Here is a 26,335-nt window from a genome sequence, read left to right on the forward strand (position 1 = left end):
TCCAACAGAGAGAATCCAGGCCTGTAGATTCTAAACTGGAATTCCAACAGAGAGAATCCAGGCCTGTAGATTCTAAACTGGACATCCAACAGAGAGAATCCTGGCCTGTAGATTCTAAACTGGAATTCCAACAGAGAGAATCCTGGCCTGTAGATTCTAAACTGGAATTCCAACAGAGAGAATCCTGGCATGTCTTCCTCCTGTGTTTCCATTCACTCTCTGTCTCCGACAAACATCTCTCACCAAGTCTATTGTGCATCCCAAATTACACCCTATCCCCTATTTAGTGCACTACATTTGACCAGGGCCCACAGGACCATTAGGGACACATCCTACAGTACAACTAATGGGAAACAGAAAAGTGGCAGAGAAGTCATTATGAAGAACTTCATAAATGTGATCTGACTAGTACATCAGGTACATAACCTGTCCCTTTCCCCCTACCTACAGTTGAAGTCGGAAGTTTACATACACTTAGGTTGGAGTCATTAAAACTCTTTTTTTCAACCACTCCACAAAGGTCGTTAACAAACTATAGTTTTGGCAAGTCGGTTAGGACATCTCTGCCTCTGCTTGACATCATGGGAAAGTCAAATGAAACTCAGCCAAGACCTCAGAAAAAGAATTGTAGACCTCCACAAGTCTGGTTCATCCTTGGGAGCAATTTCCAAATGCCTGAAGGTACCACTTTCATCTGTACAAACAATAGTACGCGAGTATAAACACCATGGGACCACGCAGCTGTCATACTGCTGAGGAAGGAGACGCATTCTGTCTCCTAGAGATGAACGTACTTTGGTGCGAAAAGTGCAAATCAATCCCAGAACAACAGCAAATGACCTTGTGAAGATGCTGGAGGAAACAGGTACAAAAGTATCTACGGTTTGCAACTGCACATGGAGACAAAGATCGTACTTTTGGAGAAATGTCCTCTGGTCTGATGAAACAAAAATAGAACTGTTTGGCCATAATGACCATCGTTATATTCGCAGGAAAAAGGGGTATGCTTGCAAGCCGAAGAACACCATCCCAACCATTAAGCACGGGGGTGCAGCATCATGTTGTGGGGGTGCGTTGCTGTAGAAGGGACTCATGCACTTCACAAAATAGATGGCATCATGAGGATGGAAAATTATGTGGATATATTGAAGCAACATCTCAAGACATCAGTCAGGAAGTTAAAGCTTGGTCGCAAATGGGTCTTCCAAATGGACAATGACCCCAAGCATACTTCCAAAGTTGTAGCAAAATGGCTTAAGGACAACAAAGTCAAGGTATTGGAGTGCCATCACAAAGCCCTGACCTCAATCCTATAGAACATTTGTGGGCAGAACTGAAAAAGCGTGTGCGAGCAAGGAGGCCTACAAACCTGACTCAGTTACACCAGCTCTGTCAGGATGAATGGGCCAAAATTCACGCAACTTATTGTTGGAAGCTTGTGGAAGGCTACCCGAAACGTTTGACCCAAGTTAAACAATTTAAAGGCAATGCTACCAAATACTAATTGAGTGTATGTAAACTTCTGACCCACTGGGAATGTGATGAAAGGAGTAAAAGCTGAAATAAATAACTCTCTCTACTATTATTCTGACATTTCACATTCTGAAAATAAAGTGGTGATCCTAACTGACCTAAGACAGGGAATTTTTACTTGGATTAAATGTCAGGAATAATGAAAAAATGAGTTGAATTCTATTTGGTTAAGGTGTTTGTAAACTTCCGACTTCAACTGTACATGTACAAATGACCTGGACTAACCTGTACCCCTGCACATTGACTCGGTACCGGTACCCCCTGTATATAGCCTCTGTATTGTTATTTTATTGTGTTACTTAAAAATATATATATATACTTTTGTTTATTTAGTAAATATATTTTTTTTTAAACTACACTGTTGGTTAAGGGCTTGTAAGTAGGCATTTCACGTTAAGGTCCACACCTGTTGTATTCGGTGCATGTGACAAATGCCATTTCATACACAGAAACCTTTTTCTATGGTCCCAACTAGATGCATTCTCAGTCTCTATACATCTCCCTGTCAACATCCCAGTCTGGCAGCTCACAACCTGAACCTACACGTTTTCACAACCACAATATTTGCCACATTCCAACTTCTGCATTCTGGCCTTTTTGTCTCTGTGGAGAGAGCGGTGTCTTTTTGTCTCTGTGGAGAGAGCGGTGCCTTTTTGTCTCTGTGGAGAGAGCGGTGCCTTTTTGTCTCTGTGGAGAGAGCGGTGTCTTTTTGTCTCTGTGGAGAGAGCGGTGTCTTTTTGTCTCTGTGGAGAGAGCGGTGTCTTTTTGTCTCTGTGGAGAGAGCGGTGTCTTTTTGTCTCTGTGGAGAGAGCGGTGCCTTTTTGTCTCTGTGGAGAGAGCGGTGTCTTTTTGTCTCTGTGGAGAGAGCGGTGCCTTTTTGTCTCTGTGGAGAGAGCAGTGTCTTTTTGTCTCTGTGGAGAGAGCGGTGTCTTTTTGTCTCTGTGGAGAGAGCGGTGTCTTTTTGTCTCTGTGGAGAGAGCGGTGTCTTTTTGTCTCTGTGGAGAGAGCGGTGTCTTTTTGTCTCTGTGGAGAGAGCGGTGTCTTTTTGTCTCTGTGGAGAGAGCGGTGCCTTTTTGTCTCTGTGGAGAGAGCGGTGCCTTTTTGTCTCTGTGGAGAGAGCGGTGTCTTTTTGTCTCTGTGGAGAGAGCGGTGTCTTTTTGTCTCTGTGGAGAGAGCGGTGCCTTTTTGTCTCTGTGGAGAGAGCGTTGTCTTTTGATGGCGTTGATTGGCAAGATGAAGGTAAACCTCTAGGGTAGCCTTAGGTAAGCAAAGGCTAGCCAGCTAAGGTGTGCCCACATCCACACACTCACTGGGACAGAAGACAAACATACATTCCTGTGGTACCCCTCAAAGGGGAGGAGATTCCTCAAACCCAAAAAATAATTCACTCCTGCAGAAAGTTTAAATAACTGTCATGATATACTTCACATATGAGTTATAGACTTGGTGAATCTACACGTTGAACAAATCACTGAATAATACATACACTTGCAGTATCTGAGCTTTGAGTGTATCTGTTGAGTGTACCATGCATGATACATACACATATTAACATGTCACAGGTAAAAAAGTTTTAAAACTATGTTAGAGTTTACTGTATATCTGCAGCCTCCTTGGCCTCTCTGTGGTTTACTGTATATCTGCAGCCTCCTTGGCCTCTCTGTGGTTTACTGTATATCTGCAGCCTCCCTGGCCTCCGCTGTCTCTCTGTGGTTTACTGTATATCTGCAGCCTCCCTGGCCTCCGCTGCCTCTCTGTGGTTTACTGTATATCTGCAGCCTCCCTGGCCTCCGCTGCCTCTGTGATTTACTGTATATCTGCAGCCTCCCAGGCCTCCCTGTGGTTTACTGTATATCTGCAGCCTCCCTGGCCTCCGCTGCCTCTCTGTAGTTTACTGTATATCTGCAGCCTCCTTGGCCTCCGCTGCCTCTGTGATTTACTGTATATCTGCAGCCTCCCTGGCCTCCCTGTGGTTTACTGTATATCTGCAGCCTCCCTGGCCTCCGCTGGCTCTGTGGTTTACTGTATATATGAAGTCTCCTTGGCCTCCGCTGTCTCTGTGGTTTACTGTATATCTGCAGCCTCCCTTGCCTCCGCTGCCTCTCTGTGGTTTACTGTATATCTGCAGCCTCTCTGGCCTCCGCTGTCTCTCTGTGGTTTACTGTATATCTGCAGCCTCTCTGGCCTCCGCTGTCTCTCTGTGGTTTACTGTATATCTGCAGCCTCTCTGGCCTCCGCTGTCTCTCTGTGGTTTACTGTATATCTGCAGCCTCCTTGGCCTCCCTCTGGTTTACTGTATATCTGCAGCCTCCTTGGCCTCCGTTGCCTCTCTGTGGTTTACTGTATATCTGCAGCCTCCTTGGCATCCACTGCTTCTCTGTGGTTTATTATATATCTGCAGCCTCCTTGGCCTCCCTCTGGTTTACTGTATATCTGCAGCCTCCTTGGCCTCCGCTGCCTCTCTGTGGTTTACTGTATATCTGCAGCCTCCTTGGCCTCCACTGTCTCTCTGTGGTTTACTGTATATCTGCAGCCTCCCATGCCTCTGCTGCCTCTCTGTGGTTTACTGTATATCTGCAGCCTCTCTGGCCTCCGCTGTCTCTCTGTGGTTTACTGTATATCTGCAGCCTTCTTGGCCTCCGCTGCTTCTCTGTGGTTTACTGTATATCTGCAGCCTCCTTGGCCTCCCTCTGGTTTACTGTATATCTGCAGCCTCCGTGGCCCCCGCTGCCTCTCTGTGGTTTACTGTATATCTGCAGCCTCCTTGGCCTCCGCTGTCTCTGTGGTTTACTGTATATCTGCAGCCTCCTTGGCCTCCGCTGTCTCTCTGTGGTTTACTGTATATCTGCAGTCTCCTTGACCTCCACTGTCTCTGTGGTTTACTGTATATCTGCAGCCTCCCTGGCCTCCGCTGTCTCTCTGTGGTTTACTGTATATCTGCAGCCTCCTTGGCCTCCGCTGTCTCTGTGGTTTACTGTATATCTGCAGCCTCCCTTGCCTCCTTGGCCTCTCTGTGGTTTACTGTATATCTGCAGCTTCCTTGGCCTCTCTGTGGTTTACTGTATATCTGCAGCCTCCCTGGACTCCGCTGTCTCTCTGTGGTTTACTGTATATTTGCAGCCTCCTTGTCTCCGCTGCCTCTGTGGTTTACTGTATATCTGCAGCCTCCCTGGCCTCCGCTGCCTCTCTGTGGTTAACTGTATATCTGAAGCCTCCTTGGCCTCCGCTGCCTCTGTGATTTACTGTATATCTGCAGCCTCCCTGGCCTCCCTGTGGTTTACTGTATATCTGCAGCCTCCCTTGCCTCCGCTGCCTCTCTGTGTTTTACTGTATATCTGCAGCCTCCTTGGCCTCCGCTGCCTCTGTGGTTTACTGTATATCTGCAGCCTCCCTGGCCTCTGCTGCCTCTCTGTGGTTTACTGTATATCTGCAGCCTCCCTGGCCTCCTTTGCCTCTCTGTGGTTTACTGTATATCTGCAGCCTCCTTGGCCTCCGCTGTCTCTGTGGTTTACTGTATATCTGCAGCCTCCTTGGCCTCCGCTGTCTCTCTGTGGTTTACTGTATATCTGCAGTCTCCTTGACCTCCACTTTCTCTGTGGTTTACTGTATATCTGCCGCCTCCCTTGCCTCCGCTGCCTCTCTGTGGTTTACTGTATATCTGCAGCCTCCTTGGCCTTCCTCTGGTTTACTGTATATCTGCAGCCTCCTTGGCATCCGCTGCTTCTCTGTGGTTTACTGTATATCTGCATTCTCCCTTGCCTCCGCTGCCTCCCTCTGGTTTACTGTATATCTGCAGCCTCCTTGGCCTCCGCTGTCTCTCTGTGGCTTACTGTATATCTGCAGCCTCCCTGGCCTCTCTGTGGTTTACTGTATATCTGCAGCCTCCCTGTGGTTTACTGTATATCAAATTGATCCAGACTGAAGATGAACATGTTTTTATTGTCTGTTTTCTATTTTAGGGTTGTATTTATTTTGGTTTTCATGCTATCTTGGTCTTTCAGTGGAGTGAGTCTCCTCTACCCTCCTCGTCTCTTCCCTCCTTGTCTTCATAAACCAACACTGTGGCCTTCCAGCACGATGGATTTCTTCCTTCCTTCCTCCCTCTGTCCGTCTCTGTGGTGGTTGTGGTGCGCTTCTCTGTCTCCAGACAGAAAGGTCAGAATGGGAGAGAGAGGAGTTCCACAGCAGTCTACAGCCTCTCTGGCCCCCGCTGCCTCTCTGTGGTTTACTGTATATCTGCAGTCTCCCTGGCCCCCGCTGCCTCTCTGTGGTTTACTGTATATCTGCAGTCTCCCTGGCCCCCGCTGCCTCTCTGTGGTTTACTGTATATCTGCAGTCTCCCTGGCCCCCGCTGCCTCTCTGTGGTTTACTGTATATCTGCAGTCTCCCTGGCCCACGCTGCCTCTCTGTGGTTTACTGTATATCTGAAGCCTCCCTGGCCCACGCTGCCTCTCTGTGGTTTGAACCCCAGTCAACAGTCTCACTCCTCCCCTTCTCTCCATCCCTCATTCCCTTTCTTCATCCATACTTTGCTTCCTCCCTCCACAGTCCACTCCAGTCCAGTCGGTTCAATGCCACAGACACATAACCCATAACCTCCTTCCCTCCTCCCTCTCCTTCCCTCCTCCCTTCCAAAATCCTCTCAGTCCAGTCCATTCATGTTGAAGTTTTAACCAGACAGTGAAAGGAGACCTGGAGGACAAGTTGAAATGAAGAGCTCTTCTTACCTCAGTGCTCCACAGTTTGACAGTCCAGTCAAACGACGAGGTGACGAAGAGGTGGGAGAAGTCTACAGGGCCAACGGCGTTGTGATAGCTGAGGCCCGTCACAGGCCCATAGTGGCCCTCGAACATTTCACAGATCCCCGCCTTGCTGCAAAGGAGCATGGGAGAGAGAGAGAGAGCATGTCAGAGAGAACAGAGGACACATTTTGGGGGGCAGGAGCTTGTAGCTGATATTATTACGGTTATGAGATACACTGTATAAAAACATTAAACTTAAAGTGTGTGTGTGTGTGTGTGTGTGTGTGTGTGTGTGTGTGTGTGTGTGTGTGTGTGTGTGTGTGTGTGTGTGTGTGTGTGTGTGTGTGTGTGTGTGTGTGTGTGTGTGTAGACAGAGACGCAGCAGAAGGCTGAAGCTTTAGACTTGTTGTACACCAGCTCCATGCTCTCCTACAACACACACACGCACGCACGCACGCACGCACGCACGCACGCGTGCACACACATGCGCACGCACGCACACACACACACACACACACACACACACACACACACACACACACACACACACACACACACACACCAACACACACCAGCACGCACGCACGCACGCACACACACACACACACACACACACACACACACACATACACACACACACACACACACACACACACACACACACAGGGTTAAATGGTTCAACCTCATGTTCACGAAAAACACAATTGTCGTACAGTAGTCTGTACATGGCTGCTATCATCATGTACTTTCGGAAGTGTTAAGATTGTTTGTGCTGACCTAGTTACAATGAGTCTAACATACATCACATAGACACACAGTTATATAGCACATATTGTGTTTGATAGCGTTTTGTCATGGAATTAGTTACACCGTTTGATAGCGTTTTGTCATGGAATTAGTTACACCGTTTGATAGCGTTTTGTCATGGAATTAGTTACACCGTTTGATAGCGTTTTGTCATGGAATTAGTTACACCGTTTGATAGCGTTTTGTCATGGAATTAGTTACACCGTTTGATAGCGTTTTGTCATGGAATTAGTTACACCGTTTGATAGCGTTTTGTCATGGAATTAGTTACACCGTTTGTTAGCGTTTTGTCATGGAATTAGTTACACCGTTTGATAGCGTTTTGTCATGGAATTAGTTACATATTTTGGATGAGTCAGTTATAGTACCATTCTCTTTAATGACCATATGCAATATGTCATACACAGTGTAACTGACAATTAACCTGTAAGTCTATGTCGTTGTTTTTTTGTTTTAATTGTGTATGTGTTCGCTATGCTGGGGAAATGATAAGACAAGTGGAACTACGTGGCTAATAACTGTTGTAACGGGGACAGTATTGTAGCAACACACCTTTGGAGGGAAGGCAATCCCGCGCTGTGTTAGCTAAGTTTTCATGTCATCAGGTGTAGTTTGTAAAAGTTTAAGCGTGTACATTATGATGGTAACGTTATAATAATTAAGGATGAAGTGTGAATTCATTCCAGGAATAATAAGTGTGAAGTTTGATTTCCTCCCTTCTGTAATAAGCAGCCAATGAGGTATTTTTGCTTTATTCATGTGTTTAATCTGATACTGTTATAGCTCCGGCTAAACTGTTTATATATGTCAGCACTTCAGAGTTATACCAAGCTAATAAGTCACTCGTAAGATAGGAAGGTTGTAAGAGTGTGCTTAACTGTATTTTTCATTTACTTTATAGTTCTTACGGAAGGTGATAATTCTGACTAAAACTACAGAATAAAGCCGCCAGTTAAATTCAAGGGACGGTTGTGCTCATGGTTACTGGAGGGAGCTACATACAGTACCAGTCAAAAGTTTGGACACACCTACTCATTCAAGGGTTTTTCTTTATTTTTTACTATTTTCTACATTGAAGCTGGTTGAGAGAACGCCAAGAGTGTGCAAAGCTGTCATCAAGGCAAAGGGTGGCTACTTTGAAGAATCTAAAATCTAAAATATATTTGGATTTGTTAAACACTTTTTTCAGTACTACATGATTCCATATGTGTTATTTCATAGTTTTGATGTGTTCACTATTATTCTACAATGTAGAAAATAGTAAAACAATTAATTGAGTAGGTGTGTCCACATTTTTGACTGGTACTGTATATGATAAGCTAATATCTTTGAGATTGCTGACTGTGGATCAGTGTGAAGAGATGGCCCTTATTAAAATTGACTGTGGATCGATTTGAAGAAATGGGCCTTAATTCTACAGATTGCTGACTGTGGATCAGTCTGAAGAGAAGGGACTTAATGCTACAGGTCAGGTAGGACTGACCCTGGAACAGCTCTTTCCTGTGGCTGAAGAGAGCATGTCAAGACTCCAGGAGCACATCCTGCCCTCTGTGGACACTTTGATCAGGTTGTTGGCGTTCTGGGTTCCCACCACGTTTACACAGTACACCGGGTGCTATAGTACAGACAGGAAAAACAGGAAGAACAGACACATAAAGAGAATGGCCATTTGTAAACACACTGGATGCTATCAGTATCATCTGTTATTTGCCAAATACATTTGCATGTATAAGAATTTGACTTGGTGAAATGGTGCTGCTACGATAAACAGAATACACAGACAACATACTGTATGTATGTTATACATATAACACTAAGCTACATTATACCACTGAAGTTCCAATTCAGTTATTTCATTCGGATCTACAAACTAGTGTTGTTTCTTAAATAGCTCTACACTTAATACTCATACTACTTTCAATAAGCTGTAGTGTATTCTTCTCAAATAGCTCTACACTTAATACTCATACTACTTTCAATAAGCTGTAGTGTATTCTTCTCAAATAGCTCTACACTTAATACTTATACTACTTTCTATAAGCTGTAGTGTATTTCACATGTATTTTCCTCCACAAACTGTAATATCTTATGAAAGACATTAGCAGGTATGATGTGAATTTGCACATCCATCTACAATATGTCTTCCTATAACCCTGAGACGACACAAAGCTCTTATTGAGTGATGAGATGCCAATGTGCAACAGACCCTTACTCCAACTTGGCACCGTCATCCGGCGCTGTGCAAATACAGCGGGTTGTGTGAAACCATTATGTAATTATTGCCCTCAAATTGATTTTTGTTTGGCGCCCACAAAGGCCCCTTTCAGAAGGCCTAGACATAGTCTCCCATTATTGGGGGCATGTATGGCATCCAGGGGCAGAGAGTGTGTGTGTGTGTGTGTGTGTGTGTGTGTGTGTGTGTGTGCGTGTGTGCGTGTGTGCGTGTGTGCGTGTGTGCGTGTGTGTGTGTGTGTGTGTGTGTGTGTGTGTGTGTGTGTGTGTGTGTGTGTGTGTGTGTGTGTGTGTGTGTGTGCGTGTGTGTGTGTGTGAAGCTACAATGATTCCCCACTACTCCCACCTCCACCATTAAACTTTATTGCCTGCCTTGGGTGGTATTCACAATGTGTTGAGACTCAGAAGGTTTGTTGGGGATGAAGTATAGGACAGGATATAGTATATAAGATATAGTATATAAGATATAGGATATAAGATATAGAATAGGATATACAGTTGAAGTCGGAAGTTTACAACACTTAGGTTGGAGTCATTAAAACTATTTTTTCAAACACTCCCCTAAGTTGACTGGCCTTTAAACAGCTTGGAAAATTCCAGAAAATGATGTCATGGCTTTAGAACCTTCTGATAGGTTAATTGACATCCTTTGAGTCAATTGGAGGTGTACCTGTGGATGTATTTCAAGGCCTACCTTCAAACTCAGTGACTCTTTGCTTGACATTATGGGAAAATCAAAAGAAATCAGCCAAGACTGCAGAAAAAATAATAATGGTTGACCTCCACAAGGTATCATGTTCATCTGTACAAGCAATAGTACACAAGTATAAACACTATGGGACAACGCAGCCGTCATACCGCTCAGGAAGGAGACGCGTTCTGTCTCCTAGAGATGAATGTACTTCGGTGCGAAAAGTGAAAATCAATCCCAGAACAACAGCAAAAGACCTTGTGAAGATACTGGAGGAAACAGGTACAAAACCCGAAACGTTTGACCCAAGTTAAACAATTTAAAGGCAATGCTACCAAATACTAATTGAGTGTATGTAAACATCTGACCCAATGGGAATGTGATGAAAGAAATAAAATATTAAATAAATAATTATCCCCACTATTATTCTGACATTTCACATTCTTAAAATAAAGTGCTGATCCTAACTGACCTAAAACAGGGAATTTTTACTTGGATTAAATGTCAGGAATAATGAAAAAATGAGTTGAATTGTATTTGGTTAAGGTGTATGTAAACTTCCGACTTCAACTGTAGGATATAGTATATAAGATATAGGATTGGATATAAGATACAGCAAATATAATATAAGATATAGGACATAGTATATAAGATATAGGATTAGATATAAGATACAGGATATAGTATATACGATATAGGATATAAGATACAGGATATAGGATATACAAGGGCATTATATGTTTTGAATGCCGTCTGAGGCCACAGATTGCAGGGTTATGTTTCAGTGTGCTGCAGACGTGTATCTGTATTACTGCTCTAAACTAAAGCAGTGGTATATGTTGAAACTAACATAAACTCACGGTGCATTTCTGTTACAGGGTGTTGGGTGGGTGTCTCAGTGTTTCAGTGCACATGGAAACTTAGTGTGCATCCCAAGTGGTACCTATTCCCTATAGGGCTCTGGTCAGAAGAAGTGCACTTTACTATATGGGGAATAGGGTGCCATTGAGGATGCACTGTGGACTTACCGTGTGAGCTGCAGCTGAGAGGAGGGTTCTCTGTACAGGAGTCCTGCGGTGGCTGCGGTTGTCCCACAGGACTATCTGACCAGAGTAAGTTCCCCCCACCACCAGGTTAGGATGGAACCGGGCATTCACCGACACCACTGAAGACTAGAGGAGAGAGGGGGTGGGTTAGAAGGAGAGAAAAAGAGGAAGACAGAGGGGGAAGTGAGCAAGAGAGATAGAGAGGAGAGAGAGAGTAAGACAGATAGAAAGATAGAGAGGAGAGAGATGGGAAAGAGAGAGAGAAAGAGAAGGGAGAGAGAGAGAGAAAGGGGGGAGAGAAAAAAAAATGGAGAGAGAAAGAAAAAGGAGAGAGAGGGGGTGAGAGAGAAAGGAGAGAGTGAGAGAGAGAGGGGGAAGTGAGAGAGAGCGAAAGAGGAGAGAGAGTGAAAGAGGAGAGAAAGAAAAAGAAGAGAGCAGAGAGAGAAGAGATGAGAGAGAGAAAGAGGAGAGAGAGAGAGGAAGGTGGGAAGAGAGCACAACAGTTGTTTTGAGTAAGGAGGGAAAGAGCGTGAGAGAGAAGTGGTGTAGTGAGGAAGGGGGTTAGGAGAGAGGGAGAGAGCGATGATGAGTTGACTGTACAGGGTCTACTGAGGAGAGGAGGGTGACGTAGGGGTAACAACAGAGACAATGTGAAGGATTGTGGCCCCAGACGTTTTATATTACAGCATCAAACCCTGCAGGAGCCAGCGGAGCGCAAAGTGTAGCCTCCATCATGACAAGCGTGGCCTTGAACCCCCTCTCTTTGACACTGTGTTTATTGAGTTCTGGTTCCTCTTCACTGAGCCTCACATATGGCTTCTTCCACAGTATCAGCATAAAGATTGTATAGTAGCCTCTACTCTAAATGCGTATCCCAAAATGGCACCCTATTCCTTTATAGTGCCCTGGGCCCTGGTCAATAGTAGTGCACTATTAATGAATAGGGTGCCATTTGGGACACAACCCTTCTCTCCTATAACCAGTGATTAGTTGATCATGAGGGTCCTGAGTTTTACTGACCACAATGTGACCTGGTCAGGTTAAACTCTGGGTTCTCGTCCTAATCATAAGAGAATGTTATAGTGAGTACAGTGCTGTTTTTCCAGAGCTGACACTATTTAACAATTCAATATCTACTCTTTCTGTGTCGACCCAAGTTAAACTTGAACCAGAACTAAAGCCTACACGGTAGGTCCACTGGCAGTACTTTCCCCTGTTTACACACTGAGAAGACCCCATTTGATCTGGTTCAACTGAAATAGGGATGAAGTGTGGCGGCATTGTTTTCTTTTCTCTTTTGGATCTACTGTTTTATGAGTGAATAAAAGAAAGAGAAGAGAGACTCCATCTCGCTCTCTCCGTATCTCTCCGTCTCTCTCCCCCGTCTCTCTCTTTCTCCCTCCCCCAGTCTCTCTCCCTCCCCTGTCTCTCTCTCCCTCCTCCCGTCTCTCTCTCTCTCCCTCCCCCGTCTCTCTCTCTCTCGCCCTCCCTCCCCCCGTCTCTCTCCCCCGTCTCTCTCTTTCTCCCTCCCCCCGTCTCTCTCCCTCCCCTGTCTCTCTCTCCCTCCTCCCGTCTCTCTCTCTCTCCCTCCCCCGTCTCTCTCTCTCTCGCCCTCCCTCCCCCGTCTCTCTCCCTCCCCTGTCTCTCTCTCCCTCCTCCCGTCTCTCTCTCTCTCCCTCCCCCGTCTCTCTCTCTCTCGCCCTCCCTCCCCCCGTCTCTCTCTCTCCCTCCCCCGTCTCTCTCTCTCTCCCTCCCTCCCCCGTCTCTCTCTCTCCCTCCCCCCGTCTCTCTCGCTCTCCCTCCCCTGTCTCTCTCTCCCTCCCTCCCCCGTCTCTCTCTCTCCCTCCCCCTGTCTCTCTCTCTCTCCCTCCCCCTGTCTCTCTCTCTCCCTCCCCCTGTCTCTCTCTCTCCCTCCCCCGTCTCTCTCTCTCCCTCCCCCGTCTCTCTCTCTCTCTCCCTCCCCCCGTCTCTCTCTCCCCCTGCCCCCGTCTCTCTCTCTCTCCCCCCCGTCTCTCTCTCTCTCCCTCCCCCCGTCTCTCTCTCTCTCCGTCCCCCCGCCTCTCTCTCTCCCCCATATATCTCTCCCTCCCCCGTCTCGCTCTCTCTCCCTCCCCCCGTCTCTCTCTCCCCCCATCTTGCTCTCTCTCTCCCTCCCTCTCTCTCCCTCCCCGTCTCTCCGTCTCTCACTCCCCGTCTCTCTCTCTCTCTTTCTCCCTCCCTGTCACTCCCTCTCCTCTCTCTCTCCTCTCCCCTTTCTTTCACCACACCATGTGCAACCGCCAAGTCCTGTACCCAGAGTTCATTTTAAAGAGGACTGGAAAACAAACCAGAGCAAAAGAAAACACGCTTCTCTTTCTTTTCTCCATTTCTTTCTCTCTCTCCTTCTTTCCCTCTGAAGAAACCCGGCTTCCAGAACGGCTACAGAAGAGCCTCGGATGTGAAGTGGTTTTTCAAACAGAGACTCAAAATAAACTGAGCTTGAGGGGTAAAAATAAAGTATTGTGTTGGCCATCAGGCCCTGAGAAGTATATTTACCCACAGGGCCGGCTCTAGCCTTTTGGGGGCCCTAAGCGAGATTTGGAAATAGTTTTTAGTGACCTCCTCTTGATGGCGGAGAGAAAAATGTATGTTTTAAAGTTTATTTCATGCAATTCTCGTCATTTTGCCATTGGACAGAAATACTATTTTTCAGTTTTAAAGCTAATTTCCTGTAATTCTACCCATTTTGCCATGTGGTGTAATTAAATACATCTGAGTGAGAGTGACTAACAAAATCAATGGGGGCTCCCTGGAGGTCAGGGCCCCTGGGCCAGGTCGATATTCGGCAATGCATACTCCAAGTTTAGATAACTGGCTAGACTAAATTACCAATCTAAAAATTGTTAGCGGACATGGCTAATTGAGTGACTGCTGATGAGAAAAATTGCTGATGCACAACCAAATTTTGGAACTTGCACCTTGTGTATTCTACTATTCTATCTCTCAACAGGAAGTTGAGACCGCTTATGTTGCTTATGCCTGGAGCCGAGCCTGTTGACCCTAGGGGAACTGCTGGATTAAGGTTTAAACACATTAATACACAATGTTCGATGGTCTGACCGAGAATATTTAGATATTTCCATTTGTGTGAGTTACCAAAGGTTTGAATGGGTAACTGGGTTTTCCTGCAAAGTAGGTAGTGCTATAGAATGATATAAATATATAGCCTAAATATGAATGACTTACAGTCCAAACAAATACATACTGTATAAAACAATGATACACTTAGTGTGTATTATAACGTCAGATACAATAGACTTTCATTTGTTGCATCCCTCAAAACCACCAGTAAAAAAACAACAACCAATTGATCAACTTCTGAATGAGATATAATTGTATTCTTGTTCACTAGCCTTGTGTGCTGTAGGAAAGCCTAGAAGCGTCGCGCGCAAGAATAATAAACTCAGAAAAAAAAGAAACGGCCCATTTTCAGGACTCTGTCTTTCAAAGATCATTCGTAAAAATCCAAATAACTTCACAGATTGTCATTGTAAAGGGTTTAAACACTGTTTCCCATGCTTGTTCAATGAGCCATAAACAATGAATGAACATGCACCTGTGGAACGGTCATTAAGACACTAAAAGCCGGTACAGACGGTAGGCAATTAAGGTCACAGAAAACTTAGGACACTAAAGAGGCCTTTCAACTGAGTCTGAAAAACACCAAAAGAAAGATGCCTTAGGCATGCTGAAAGGAGGCATGAGGACTGCAGATGTGGCCAGGGCAATAAATTACAGGGAAGACATCCTCCTCCCTCATGTGATACCCTTCCTGCAGGCTCATCCTGACATGACCCTCCAGCATGACAATGCCACCAGCCATGTTGCTCGTTCTGTGCGTGATTTCCTACAAGACAGGAATGTCAGTGTTTTGCCATGGCCAGCGAAGAGCCCGGATCTCAATCCCATTGAGCACGTTTGGGACCTGTTGGATCAGAGGGTGAGGGCCAGGGCCATTACCCCCCAGAAATGTCCAGGAACTTGCAGGTGCCTTGGTGGAAGAGTGGGGTAACATCTCACAGAACCTGGCAAAGACCTGGCAAATCTGGTGCAGTCCATGAGGAGAAGGTGCACTACAGTACTTAATGCAGCTGGTGGCCACACCAGATACTGACTGTAACTTTTTTTGACCCCCCTTTGTTCAGGGACGCATTACTCAATTTCTGTTAGTCACATGTCTGTGGAACCTGTTCAGTTTATGTCTCAGTTGTTGAATCTTGTTATGTTCATACAAATATTCACACATGTTAAGTTGACAGTGAGAGGACGTTTATTTTTTTGCTGAGTTTATCACTCAACACTTATGACATATCTGCTCCTCCCCTCACACACATACAGACAAAGCACACTTTGAGTGAGAAGTTCTTCATCATCCATCTAAACCAAGTCTGTCTCCTCTCTTCTCTTTTGGCATTAAAAGGGCACTCTGCGATTGGTACATGTATTTTTGGACTATAGTTCTGTTGTTGAATGAATCCCAGACTGCCTCTTTAATACATCCCTCATCGGTTCCTAAATGCTAACTTCGCTATGCTAGCCCTCGACAAGGCCCACAAATCCCATCTCTGATGTAGATGTACGTCTGTCATTTCAAATCAGAGCATCAGAGGCCCCGGGCCTGACCTTTGACCCTTTGGCTGTCTGTGGTTGGGCTTGCCATCAGAGCCACGCTCCTCAAACAGGGCTGCTTCATTACGGGGCTAATGATAATGAACGCCCGGCCTGGTGGGGTCACCACAACAAGAGGGTCACCACTCCCCTACCAAGACATTCATCAGAGGACTGATGAAGGAGAGTAACCCAAAACCCCCAACGGAGAAGAGAGGTCTCCTTCTCTTTATATCTCCTTTCACCTCTCTCCTCTCTCTCTCTTCTCTCTCTCTCTCTTCTCCTCTCTCTCTTCTCTCCTCTCTCTCTTCTCCTCTCTCTCTTCTCCTCTCTCTCTCTCTTCTCTCTCTCTCTTCTCCTCTCTCTCTCTTCTCCTCTCTCTTCTCTCCTCTCTCTCTTCTCCTCTCTCTCTCTCTCTTCTCCTCTATCTCTCTCTCCTCTCTCTTCTCCTCTCTCTCTCTCTCTTCTCCTTTCTCTCTCTTCTCCTCTCTCTCTTCTCCTCTCTCTCTCTTCTCCTCTCTCTCTCTCTTCTCCCCTCTCTCTCTCCTCTCTCTCTCTCTCTTCTCCTCTCTCTCCCTCTTCTTATCTCTCTTCTCCTCTCTCTCTCTCCTCTCCCTCTCTCTTCTCTCTCTCTCTTCTTCTCTCTCTCTCTTCTCCTCTCTCTCGCTCTCTTCTTCTCTCTCTCTCTTCTCCTCTCTCTCTCTTCTCCTCTCTCTTTCCTCTCTCTCTCTCTCTCTTCTCTCTCTCTCTTCTCCTCTCTCTCTCTTCTCCTCTCTCACATCGCTCCCTTTTTCCTTGTTTCTAACTCTCCTCCACTTAAGAGATGAATAAGTTGCTAAATGTTTATGAGTGTGTATCCCTCTGGAAAGGGATATTTGTTATACCATACGTTGCTACAAAGAGACTTAAGATAAATAAATGGTGTTTTCCTCCATTTAATTGTGAATTGTGGTGAAATAGGAGAAACTTGGCTTTGACTAAGACAAGCAGGTTCACTGCTCATTCGAATGAGGTTGAGGTATAATACCACTATCCATCTCTTTGAGTTTCTGTAATAACCATGAACATACTAACTTTAAATATTCTATATTAGAAGTCATCAATTATTCTGTTCTATAAACATACATGTCTGGAAGATCCTCCTGACATTATGTACTCTCTTTGCCAGAGTTATCATCGCTAATAAATCACTAAGCTTAATAGTAAGGACAGAGAAGGAGGATAACAAAAAGACTGGATATTGACTCCATATGTTGCGCAGACTTCTGACCCTATCAGGCGTGTCATCTAAAGTGGATAAATCCTGTAACTAAATTCAGAGTTCCCACTCTTTCTAGTTGAATCCGCTCCCTAGTTCCCCACTATCCTCGTCTGTAGGCCTACGGAATGAACGACTGACAGTAGCGTCGTTTGTCTCTACAGTGCAGTTTGCAGCGTCTGCCAGAAATGCGCATGATCCTTTATTCTTAAATCATATATCAACATGTGTGGTCGTGAATTACCCTGACTGTACTGTCTGTCATTAGCTACTGAAGACTGCTTCTATTGTCCCCATAAAACAATGTATGACTTCTGCCCAGGGGGAATTGGTCAACACATTTCCCCATTCAGATGTCATGTTGTGTTATTAACAGATAAGAGTTCATGTCAATGTCCCAAATGGCCCCCTATTCTCTACATAGTGCACTACTTTTGACAAGAGCCACATGGTAGCCCTATGGAAGCCGAATGGACCCTGGACAAAAGTAGTGCACTATATAGGGAATATGGTACCATTGGGATACAACCAGTGATATTAGGGGCCAGATTCAATCTTTGTTTACACAACTACTGCCTGTGAACACACGTCTGACTGGAAGCATCTGCCTGTGAACACACGTCTGACTGGAAGCATCTGCCTGTGAACACACGTCTGCCTGGAAGCATCTGCCTGTGAGGGGAATCTACTTGTTATTTTTAAAGTACATATGCAAATTAATTTCACTGTAGGAAAAGAGCTACTGTATGTTTACATTCACTAAGTATACACAACTTTAAGAACACCTGCTCTTTCCATGACAGACTGACCAGGTGAATCCAAGTGAAAGCTATGATCGCTTATTGATGTCACTTGTGAAATCCACTTCGATCAGTGTAGATGAAGGGGAGGAGACTGGTTAAAGAATACGTTTTAAGCCTTCAGACATGGATTGTGTACGTGTGCCATTCAGAGGGTGAATTTAAGTGCCTTTGAACGGGGTACAGTAGTAGGTGCACCGTCTTGTATCAAGAACTGCAGTTCAATATTAGGAAGGTGTTTGTGTTCCTAATTTTTGGTATACTCATTGTACAACTGAATAAATCTTAAGATCTAAGTCTCATGAGTACCTTTGAAACAAAGTGTATATTCCAGTAAATATAGGCCCTTACACCTGTCTGAAGGTTCCTATATAAAACCCATCTCGCACACTTCTCTGTGCAAAGTCTGTATTATGATCATACCTCAATAATATGACTTTCTTTCAACCAAATTCATTTCCAAAAGTTAAGTAGCTCTGAGACCATTTCTCCTCTTTCTCAAGGTCCGTTCAGCGTGAGTCCGTATCCTGCAAAGTCATCTGGCGGCAGCCCAGAACCGAACGGATGTTTAAACTGACAGCTCCACTGAAAAACACCAGTGAAAGTCATTTTTCTGCATTGACTCTCAATTGAAACGCGATGGTAAAACTCAAATCGAGGGCCCAGCACCTACAGAGCAAAAGGGTTTTTCCTTCCCCAAGCCAGCTGTTTAAATCATCTCAGAGAAGTGAAGTGCTTGTGACAGACCCTATTATATTAATGGGAAGTGTTCTGTACAGAATAATACACAAGGCTAACCCATGATGAGAGATGGCACGGAGCGAGGGATTATGGAGGAGAGAAATGAACACTCCCTCCTTTGTTGCCTCCCTACTTACCGGAGGGAAAATGCTCCTGGAGTTCGGGTCAGGGGAGGGAGGGAGTAGGAGGATAGATGACTGAGTAAGAGACAGTATATTCTCCTCTCACTGTACCACCACACTCATCTGGTTTTCAGCAGGGCTTATGAGGACCAGATGGACTGAACCCTCTTCTCTTGGCATCCCTCGCTCCCTCGCTCTTTTTCTGCCTGTCTTTTTTACGACACCCCGCAGATTTTGTCACTCTGTGGTCTCTGGCACAGCCGATGTAATACCATATCTCTGTTTCATCAAATAAAGAAAAGGAGGCTCTGAATACAAGCAGCCTTTCTCTGCTTCTCTTCTCTCTGCCCTCTCTCCTTCTCTCTGCCCTCTCTCCTTATCTCTCCTTCTCTCTGCCCTCTCCTTCTCTCTGCCCCTCTCTCCTTCTCTCTGCCCTCTCTCCTTCTCTCTGTCCCCTCTCCTTCTCTCTGCCCCTCTCCTTCTCTCTGTCCCCTCTCCTTCTCTCTGCCCCTCTCCTTCTCTCTGTCCCCTCTCCTTCTCTCTGCCCCTCTCCTTCTCTCTGCCCTCTCTCCTTCTCTCTGCCCTCTCTCCTTCTCTCTGCCCTCTCCTTCTCTCTGCCCCTCTCCTTCTCTCTGCCCTCTCTCCTTCTCTCTGCCCTCTCCTTCTCTCTGTCCCCTCTCCTTCTCTCCTTCTCTCTCCTTCTCTCTGCCCTCTCTCCTTCTCTCTGCCCTCTCTCCTTCTCTCTGCCCTCTCCTTCTCTCTCCTTCTCTCTGCCCTCTCTCCTTCTCTCTGCCCTCTCCTTCTCTCTGTCCCCTCTCCTTCTCTCCTTCTCTCTCCTTCTCTCTGCCCTCTCTCCTTCTCTCTGCCCTCTCTCCTTCTCTCTGCCCCTATCCTTCTCTCTGCCTTCTCTCCTTCTCTCTGTCCCATCTCCTTCTCTCCTTCTCTCTGCCCTCTCTCCTTCTCTCTGCCCGCTCTCCTTCTCTCTGCCCCTCTCCTTCTCTCCGCCTTCTCTCCTTCTCTCTGTCCCCTCTCCTTCTCTCTGCCCCTCTCCTTCTCTCTGCCCTCTCTCCTTCTCTCCTTCTCTCTGCCCCTCTCCTTCTCTCTGCCCTCTCTCCTTCTCTCTGCCCTCTCTCCTTCTCTCTGCCCTCTCCTTCTCTCTCCTTCTCTCTGTCTCCTCTCCTTCTCTCCTTCTCTCTCCTTCTCTCTGCCCTCTCTCATTCTCTCTGCCCTCTCTCCTTCTCTCTGCCCCTCTCCTTCTCTCTGCCCTCTCTCCTTCTCTCTGTCCCATCTCCTTCTCTCTGCCCTCTCTCATTCTCTCTGCCCTCTCTCCTTCTCTCTGCCCCTCTCTCCTTCTCTCTGCCCCTCTCCTTCTCTCTGCCCCTCACCTTCACACTGCCCTCTCTCCTTCTCTCTGCCCCTCTCCTTCTCTGCCCTCTCTCCTTCTCTCTGCCCTCTCTCCTTCTCTCTGCCCTCTCCTTCTCTCTGTCCCCTCTCCTTCTCTCTGTCCCCTCTCCTTCTCTCTGCCCTCTCTCATTCTCTCTGCCCTCTCTCCTTCTCTCTGCCCCTCTCTCCTTCTCTCTGCCCCTCTCCTTCTCTCTGCCCCTCACCTTCACACTGCCCTCTCTCCTTCTCTCTGCCCCTCTCCTTCTCTCTGCCCTCTCTCCTTCTCTCTCCTTCTCTCTGCCCTCTCTCCTTCTCTCTGTCCCCTCTCCTTCTCTCTGTCCCCTCTCCTTCTCTCTCCTTCTCTCTGCCCTCTCTCCTTCTCTCTGCCCTCTCTTCTTCTCTCTGCCCCTCTCCTTCTCTCTGCCCTCTCTCCTTCTCTCTGCCCCTCTCCTTCTCTCTGCCCTCTCTCCTTCTCTCTGCCCTCTCTCCTTATCTCTCCTTCTCTCTGTCCCCTCTCCTTCTATCTGCCCCTCTCCTTCTCTCTGCCCTCTCTCCTTCTCTCCTTCTCTCCTTCTCTCTGCCCTCTCTCCTTCTCTCTGCCCCTCTCCTTCTCTCTGTCCCCTCTTCTTCTCTCTGTCCCCTCTCCTTCTCTCTGCCCCTCTCCTTCTCTCTGCCCTCTCTCCTTCTCTCTCCTTCTCTCTGCCCTCTCTCCTTCTCTCTCCTTCTCTCTGCCTTCTCTCCTTCTCTCTGTCCCCTCTCCTTCTCTCTGTCCCCTCTCCTTCTCTCCTTCTCTCTCCTTCTCTCTCCTTCTCTCTCCTTCTCTCTGTCCCCTCTCCTTCTCTCTGCCCCTCTCCTTCTCTCTGCCCCTCTCCTTCTCTCTGCCCTCTCTCCTTCTCTCTGTCCCCCTCCTTCTCTCTGCCCTCTCTCCTTCCCTCTCCTCTCTGCCCCTCTCCTTCTCTCTGTCCCATCTCCTTCTCTCTGCCCTCTCTCCTTCTCTCTGCCATCTCTCCTTCTCTCTGTCCCATCTCCTTCTCTCTGCCCCTCTCCTTCTCTCTGACCCTCTCCTTCTCTCTGCCCTCTCTCCTTCTCTCTGCCTTCTCTCCTTCTCTCTGTCCCCTCTCCTTCTCTCTGTCCCCTCTCCTTCTCTCTGCCACTCTCCTTCTCTCTGTCCCCTCTCCTTCTCTCTGCCCCTCTCCTTCTCTCTGCCCTCTCTCCTACTCTCCTTCTCTCTGCCCCTCTCCTTCTCTCTGCCCTCTCTCCTTCTCTCTGCCCTCTCTCCTTCTCTCTGCCCTCTCCTTCTCTCTCCTTCTCTCTGTCTCCTCTCCTTCTCTCCTTCTCTCTCCTTCTCTCTGCCCTCTCTCATTCTCTCTGCCCTCTCTCCTTCTCTCTGCCCCTCTCCTTCTCTCTGCCCTCTCTCCTTCTCTCTGCCCCATCTCCTTCTCTCTGCCCTCTCTCATTCTCTCTGCCCTCTCTCCTTCTCTCTGCCCCTCTCTCCTTCTCTCTGCCCCTCTCCTTCTCTCTGCCCCTCACCTTCACACTGCCCTCTCTCCTTCTCTCTGCCCCTCTCCTTCTCTGCCCTCTCTCCTTCTCTCTGCCCTCTCTCCTTCTCTCTGCCCTCTCCTTCTCTCTGTCCCCTCTCCTTCTCTCTGTCCCCTCTCCTTCTCTCTGCCCTCTCTCATTCTCTCTGCCCTCTCTCCTTCTCTCTGCCCCTCTCTCCTTCTCTCTGCCCCTCTCCTTCTCTCTGCCCCTCACCTTCACACTGCCCTCTCTCCTTCTCTCTGCCCCTCTCCTTCTCTCTGCCCTCTCTCCTTCTCTCTCCTTCTCTCTGCCCTCTCTCCTTCTCTCTGTCCCCTCTCCTTCTCTCTGTCCCCTCTCCTTCTCTCTCCTTCTCTCTGCCCTCTCTCCTTCTCTCTGCCCTCTCTTCTTCTCTCTGCCCCTCTCCTTCTCTCTGCCCTCTCTCCTTCTCTCTGCCCCTCTCCTTCTCTCTGCCCTCTCTCCTTCTCTCTGCCCTCTCTCCTTATCTCTCCTTCTCTCTGTCCCCTCTCCTTCTATCTGCCCCTCTCCTTCTCTCTGCCCCCTCTCCTTCTCTCTGTCCCCTCTTCTTCTCTCTGTCCCCTCTCCTTCTCTCTGCCCCTCTCCTTCTCTCTGCCCTCTCTCCTTCTCTCTGCCCTCTCTCCTTCTCTCTCCTTCTCTCTGCCCTCTCTCCTTCTCTCTCCTTCTCTCTGCCTTCTCTCCTTCTCTCTGTCCCCTCTCCTTCTCTCTGTCCCCTCTCCTTCTCTCCTTCTCTCTCCTTCTCTCTCCTTCTCTCTCCTTCTCTCTGTCCCCTCTCCTTCTCTCTGCCCCTCTCCTTCTCTCTGCCCCTCTCCTTCTCTCTGCCCTCTCTCCTTCTCTCTGTCCCCCTCCTTCTCTCTGCCCTCTCTCCTTCCCTCTCCTCTCTGCCCCTCTCCTTCTCTCTGTCCCATCTCCTTCTCTCCTTCTCTCTCCTTCTCTCTGCCATCTCTCCTTCTCTCTGTCCCATCTCCTTCTCTCTGCCCCTCTCCTTCTCTCTGACCCTCTCCTTCTCTCTGCCCTCTCTCCTTCTCTCTGCCTTCTCTCCTTCTCTCTGTCCCCTCTCCTTCTCTCTGTCCCCTCTCCTTCTCTCTGCCACTCTCCTTCTCTCTGTACCCTCTCCTTCTCTCTGCCCCTCTCCATCTCTCTGTTCCCTCTTCTTCTCTCTGTCCCCTTTTCTTCTCTCTGTCCCCTCTCCTTCTCTCTGTCCCCTCTCCTTCTCTCTGCCCCTCTCCTTCTCTCTGCCCTCTCTCCTTCTCTCTGCCCTCTCTCCTTCTCTCTGCCCTCTCTCATTCCCTCTCCTTCTCTCTGCCCTCTCTCCTTCTCTCTGCCTTCTCTCCTTCTCTCTGTCCCCTCTCCTTCTCTCTGTCCCCTCTCCTTCTCTCTGCCACTCTCCTTCTCTCTGTCCCCTCTCCTTCTCTCTGCCCCTCTCCATCTCTCTGTCCCCTCTTCTTCTCTCTGTCCACTCTTCTTCTCTCTGTCCCCTCTCCTTCTCTCTGTCCCCTCTCCTTCTCTCTGCCCCTCTCCTTCTCTCTGCCCTCTCTCCTTCTCTCTGCCCTCTCTCCTTCTCTCTCCTCTCTGCCCTCTCTCCTTCTCTCTCCTTCTCTCTGCCCCTCTCCTTCTCTCTGCCCTCTCTCCTCCTCTCTGTCCCTCTCCTTCTTTCTGCCCTCTCTCATTCTCTCGGCCCCCTCCTTCTCTCTGCCCTCTCTTTCTCTCTGCCCCTCTCCTCTCTGCCCTCTCTCCTTAAACACTGCCCCTCTCCTTCTCTCTGCCCCTCACCTTCACACTGCCCTCTCTCCTTCACACTGCCCGCTGTCCTTCACACTGCCTGCTGTCCTTCACACTGCCCTCTCTTTCTCTCTGCCCTCTCTCCTTCTCTCTGCCCCTCTCCTTCACACTGCCCTCTCTCCTTCTCTCTGCCCCTCTCCTTCACACTGCCTCTCTTTCTCTCCTTCTCTCTGTCCTCTCTCCTTCTCTCTGCCCCCTCGCTCTCCTTTTCTCCTTCTCTCTGCCCTCTCCTTCTCTCTGCCCTCTCCTTCTCTCTGCCCTCTCTCTTTCTTTCCTTTCCATCTCTGTTTCTCTTTCTTCTTCTCTCTCTTCAGTGGCTGTGACCTTAGTCATACTGACATAGGAGAAGTAGCGCACATTTATATTAAAATATCTCAAATTAAACAGATTATTCAGGTGTGAATTAGCTTTGAAAAATGATTGAATTGATCAAGTATGATTAGAAAAATGGCTTTAACACAATGATAGACTGCTAAGTAAGTCTTAAAATGTTCATCTACATAGCTTTGCCATAGTCCATTAAAGCAATACACATCATCTAACCATTAGATCCAGGAACAGAAAGAATGCTGGAACAATCCATCATATTGGAGGTAGAATCTCTAGCTAGCTGCTGAAAGAACGTCTTATATACAAGTCTATTATAAAACGCTCACAGACACAGGGTCTTTGCCCTTTCTCCTACAAAACTCACAGTGGCTTTTATAGGATTTCTTCAGTAAGCTTTATGAGCAAATGCAACTCCATCCACCACTATAATCTGGAGTGGGAATCTCTCCAGAAAGCATATCTCTCTCTCTCACTCTCTCTCTCTCTCTCTCTCTCTCTCTCTCTCTCTCTCTCTCTCTCTCTCTCTCTCTCTCTCTCTCTCTCTCTCTCTCTCTCTCAAACCTCTGGCACAGGGAGCAGGTCACGGCGAGTCATTGTGTTTAAAGAAAACCTAGAGATATTAATCAAAATATGGCTGAGTGGGATGGGAGCTGACAGTGTGAGCGGGGGTGCTGGCGGGCTGAGGGTGAGGTTTTCAGGGTGTGCCATTGATGTGGCGTGACCCAGCCCACTTGAGAGGGTCCTGTGATGTTACCGGAGTGCCGGGGGTTTGGGGCGATGACGGGTCAACTGATGGGGCTGTAAAGAGAGGAGCAGCACATTAACTTCCTCACATCAATCCCCTCAGGATGACGTGCCTGAGGGGGTATTTTAAATCCATGGGGGGGCACAACTGGTATTGCTTTAGAGTCCTGATAACACAATGTAGGTTGGACCTACTACTGTTCAAATGTACCTAAATGTATCTTAAATGTAGCTGTACACATCAACAACCGTCACTTTAAATAATAACAGCCCATTTTGACGTGTATCTGAAATGCAGCCGTGGCTACGTAGGCCTACACATCATTTGTGCCTACCAACACGCACAGATCAGCTGACAGGATGAGCACCACCACTAGCTTATCAAATATTCTCACAGGCTTCAGATTAAACTTCAAACATTAGGAAAAAAATTAAACGTAACCCTAATTCTAACCTTAATTCTAAACACCCTAGAAATAGCATTTGACCTTGTGAGGACCAACAAAATGTCCCCAGTCGGGGACACAAATATAGTCCCCACAAGTATAGTTAAACTCGTCCACACACACACACACACACACACACACACACACACACACACTATAGCAAGAGAGCAGGCAGGGGTGAAAAGTAGGCTGTGTAATTTTCATAATATTGACATCACCTTTACAGTAGCCTATCACACAACGATTGTGTAATACAAATCAATCATAACAGAGTGAATGTTTGCCTACTTTTGTTTAGTTGGTTACACATGCTATTGGTCCTACAATACACAAATGTAGGCCTATCTGAAATACAGCCATATACACAACAACTGTTGTTTTTCACACAAGAAAGCACATGATGTTGAAGAGAAGCCCCACGAAGACTGGTAGCCTGATATGCGCTCATTAAAACAGCACACATCGTAACCATTGATTCAGGACCATGGACAGAAGGCTATCAGTGCCAGTCAGCACAATGAAAGGATAACTTTAGATGCACTGCCAATTTCAGCACCACCTCAGAGCACAAACAATATGCTACGTTGGTCATCGTCCCATATACCCGTCAAATAACGCAAAACTGTATATCTACGGTGTAGTTGGAAAGTATTCAGACCCCTTGAGTTTTTACACATTTTGTTACGTTACAGCCGTATCCTAAAATGTATTCAATTACCTTTTCCCCTCAATCTATACACAATACCCCATAATGACAAAGAAAAAACAGGTTTAGAATATTTTGCAAATTTATTACAAATAAAAAGCAGAAATACATTATTTATATAAGTATTCAGACCCTTTGCTATAAGACTTGAAATTGAGCTCAGGTGCATCCTGTTTCCTTTCATCATATTTGAGATGTTTCTACAACTTGAACGGAATCCACCTATAGTAAAATCAATTGATTGGACATGATTTGGAAAGGCACACACCTGTCTATATAAGGTCCCACAGCTGACAGTGCATTTCAGAGCAAAAACCAAGCCTGTTGAGGCACAGATCTGGGGAAGGGTATCAAACTATTTTTGAAGCATTGAAGCTCCCCACGAACACAGTGGTTTTCATCATTCTTAAATGGAAGAAGTATGGAACCATCAAGATTCTTCCTAGAGCTGGCCGCCTGGCCAAACTGAACAATCGGGGGAGAAGGGACTTGGTAAGGGAGGTGAACCCGATGGTCACTCTGACAGAGCTCCAGAGTTCCTCTGAGGAGATGGGAGAACCTTCCAGAAGGACAACCATCTCTGCAGCACTCCACCAATCAGGCCTTTATGGTAGAGTGGCCAGATGGAAGCCACTCCTCAGTAAAATGACAGCCCATTTGGAATTTGCCAAAAGGCACCTAAAGGACTCTCAGACCATGAGAAACAATATTCTCTGGTCTGATGAAACCAAGATTGAACTCTTTGGCCTGAATGCCACGCATCACGTCCAG

General features: G+C 47.1%; 1 protein-coding gene across 1 annotated transcript in view; it reads right to left on the reverse strand.

The window, feature by feature from the left end:
• Positions 1-26,335, reverse strand: part of dync1i1a (dynein cytoplasmic 1 intermediate chain 1a) — a 112,300-nt gene that overhangs the window by 11,690 nt on the left and 74,275 nt on the right. The window contains 4 exon segments of the mRNA XM_090209177.1: positions 6,261-6,484; positions 6,659-6,704; positions 8,566-8,697; positions 11,034-11,177. Of these exon segments, the coding sequence (XP_090065303.1) occupies positions 6,261-6,484; positions 6,659-6,704; positions 8,566-8,697; positions 11,034-11,177 (546 nt within the window).

This window comes from Oncorhynchus mykiss, chromosome 18 (assembly GCF_057628025.1).
Source record: "Oncorhynchus mykiss isolate SJ-2025 chromosome 18, ASM5762802v1, whole genome shotgun sequence".
NCBI lineage: Eukaryota > Metazoa > Chordata > Actinopteri > Salmoniformes > Salmonidae > Oncorhynchus > Oncorhynchus mykiss.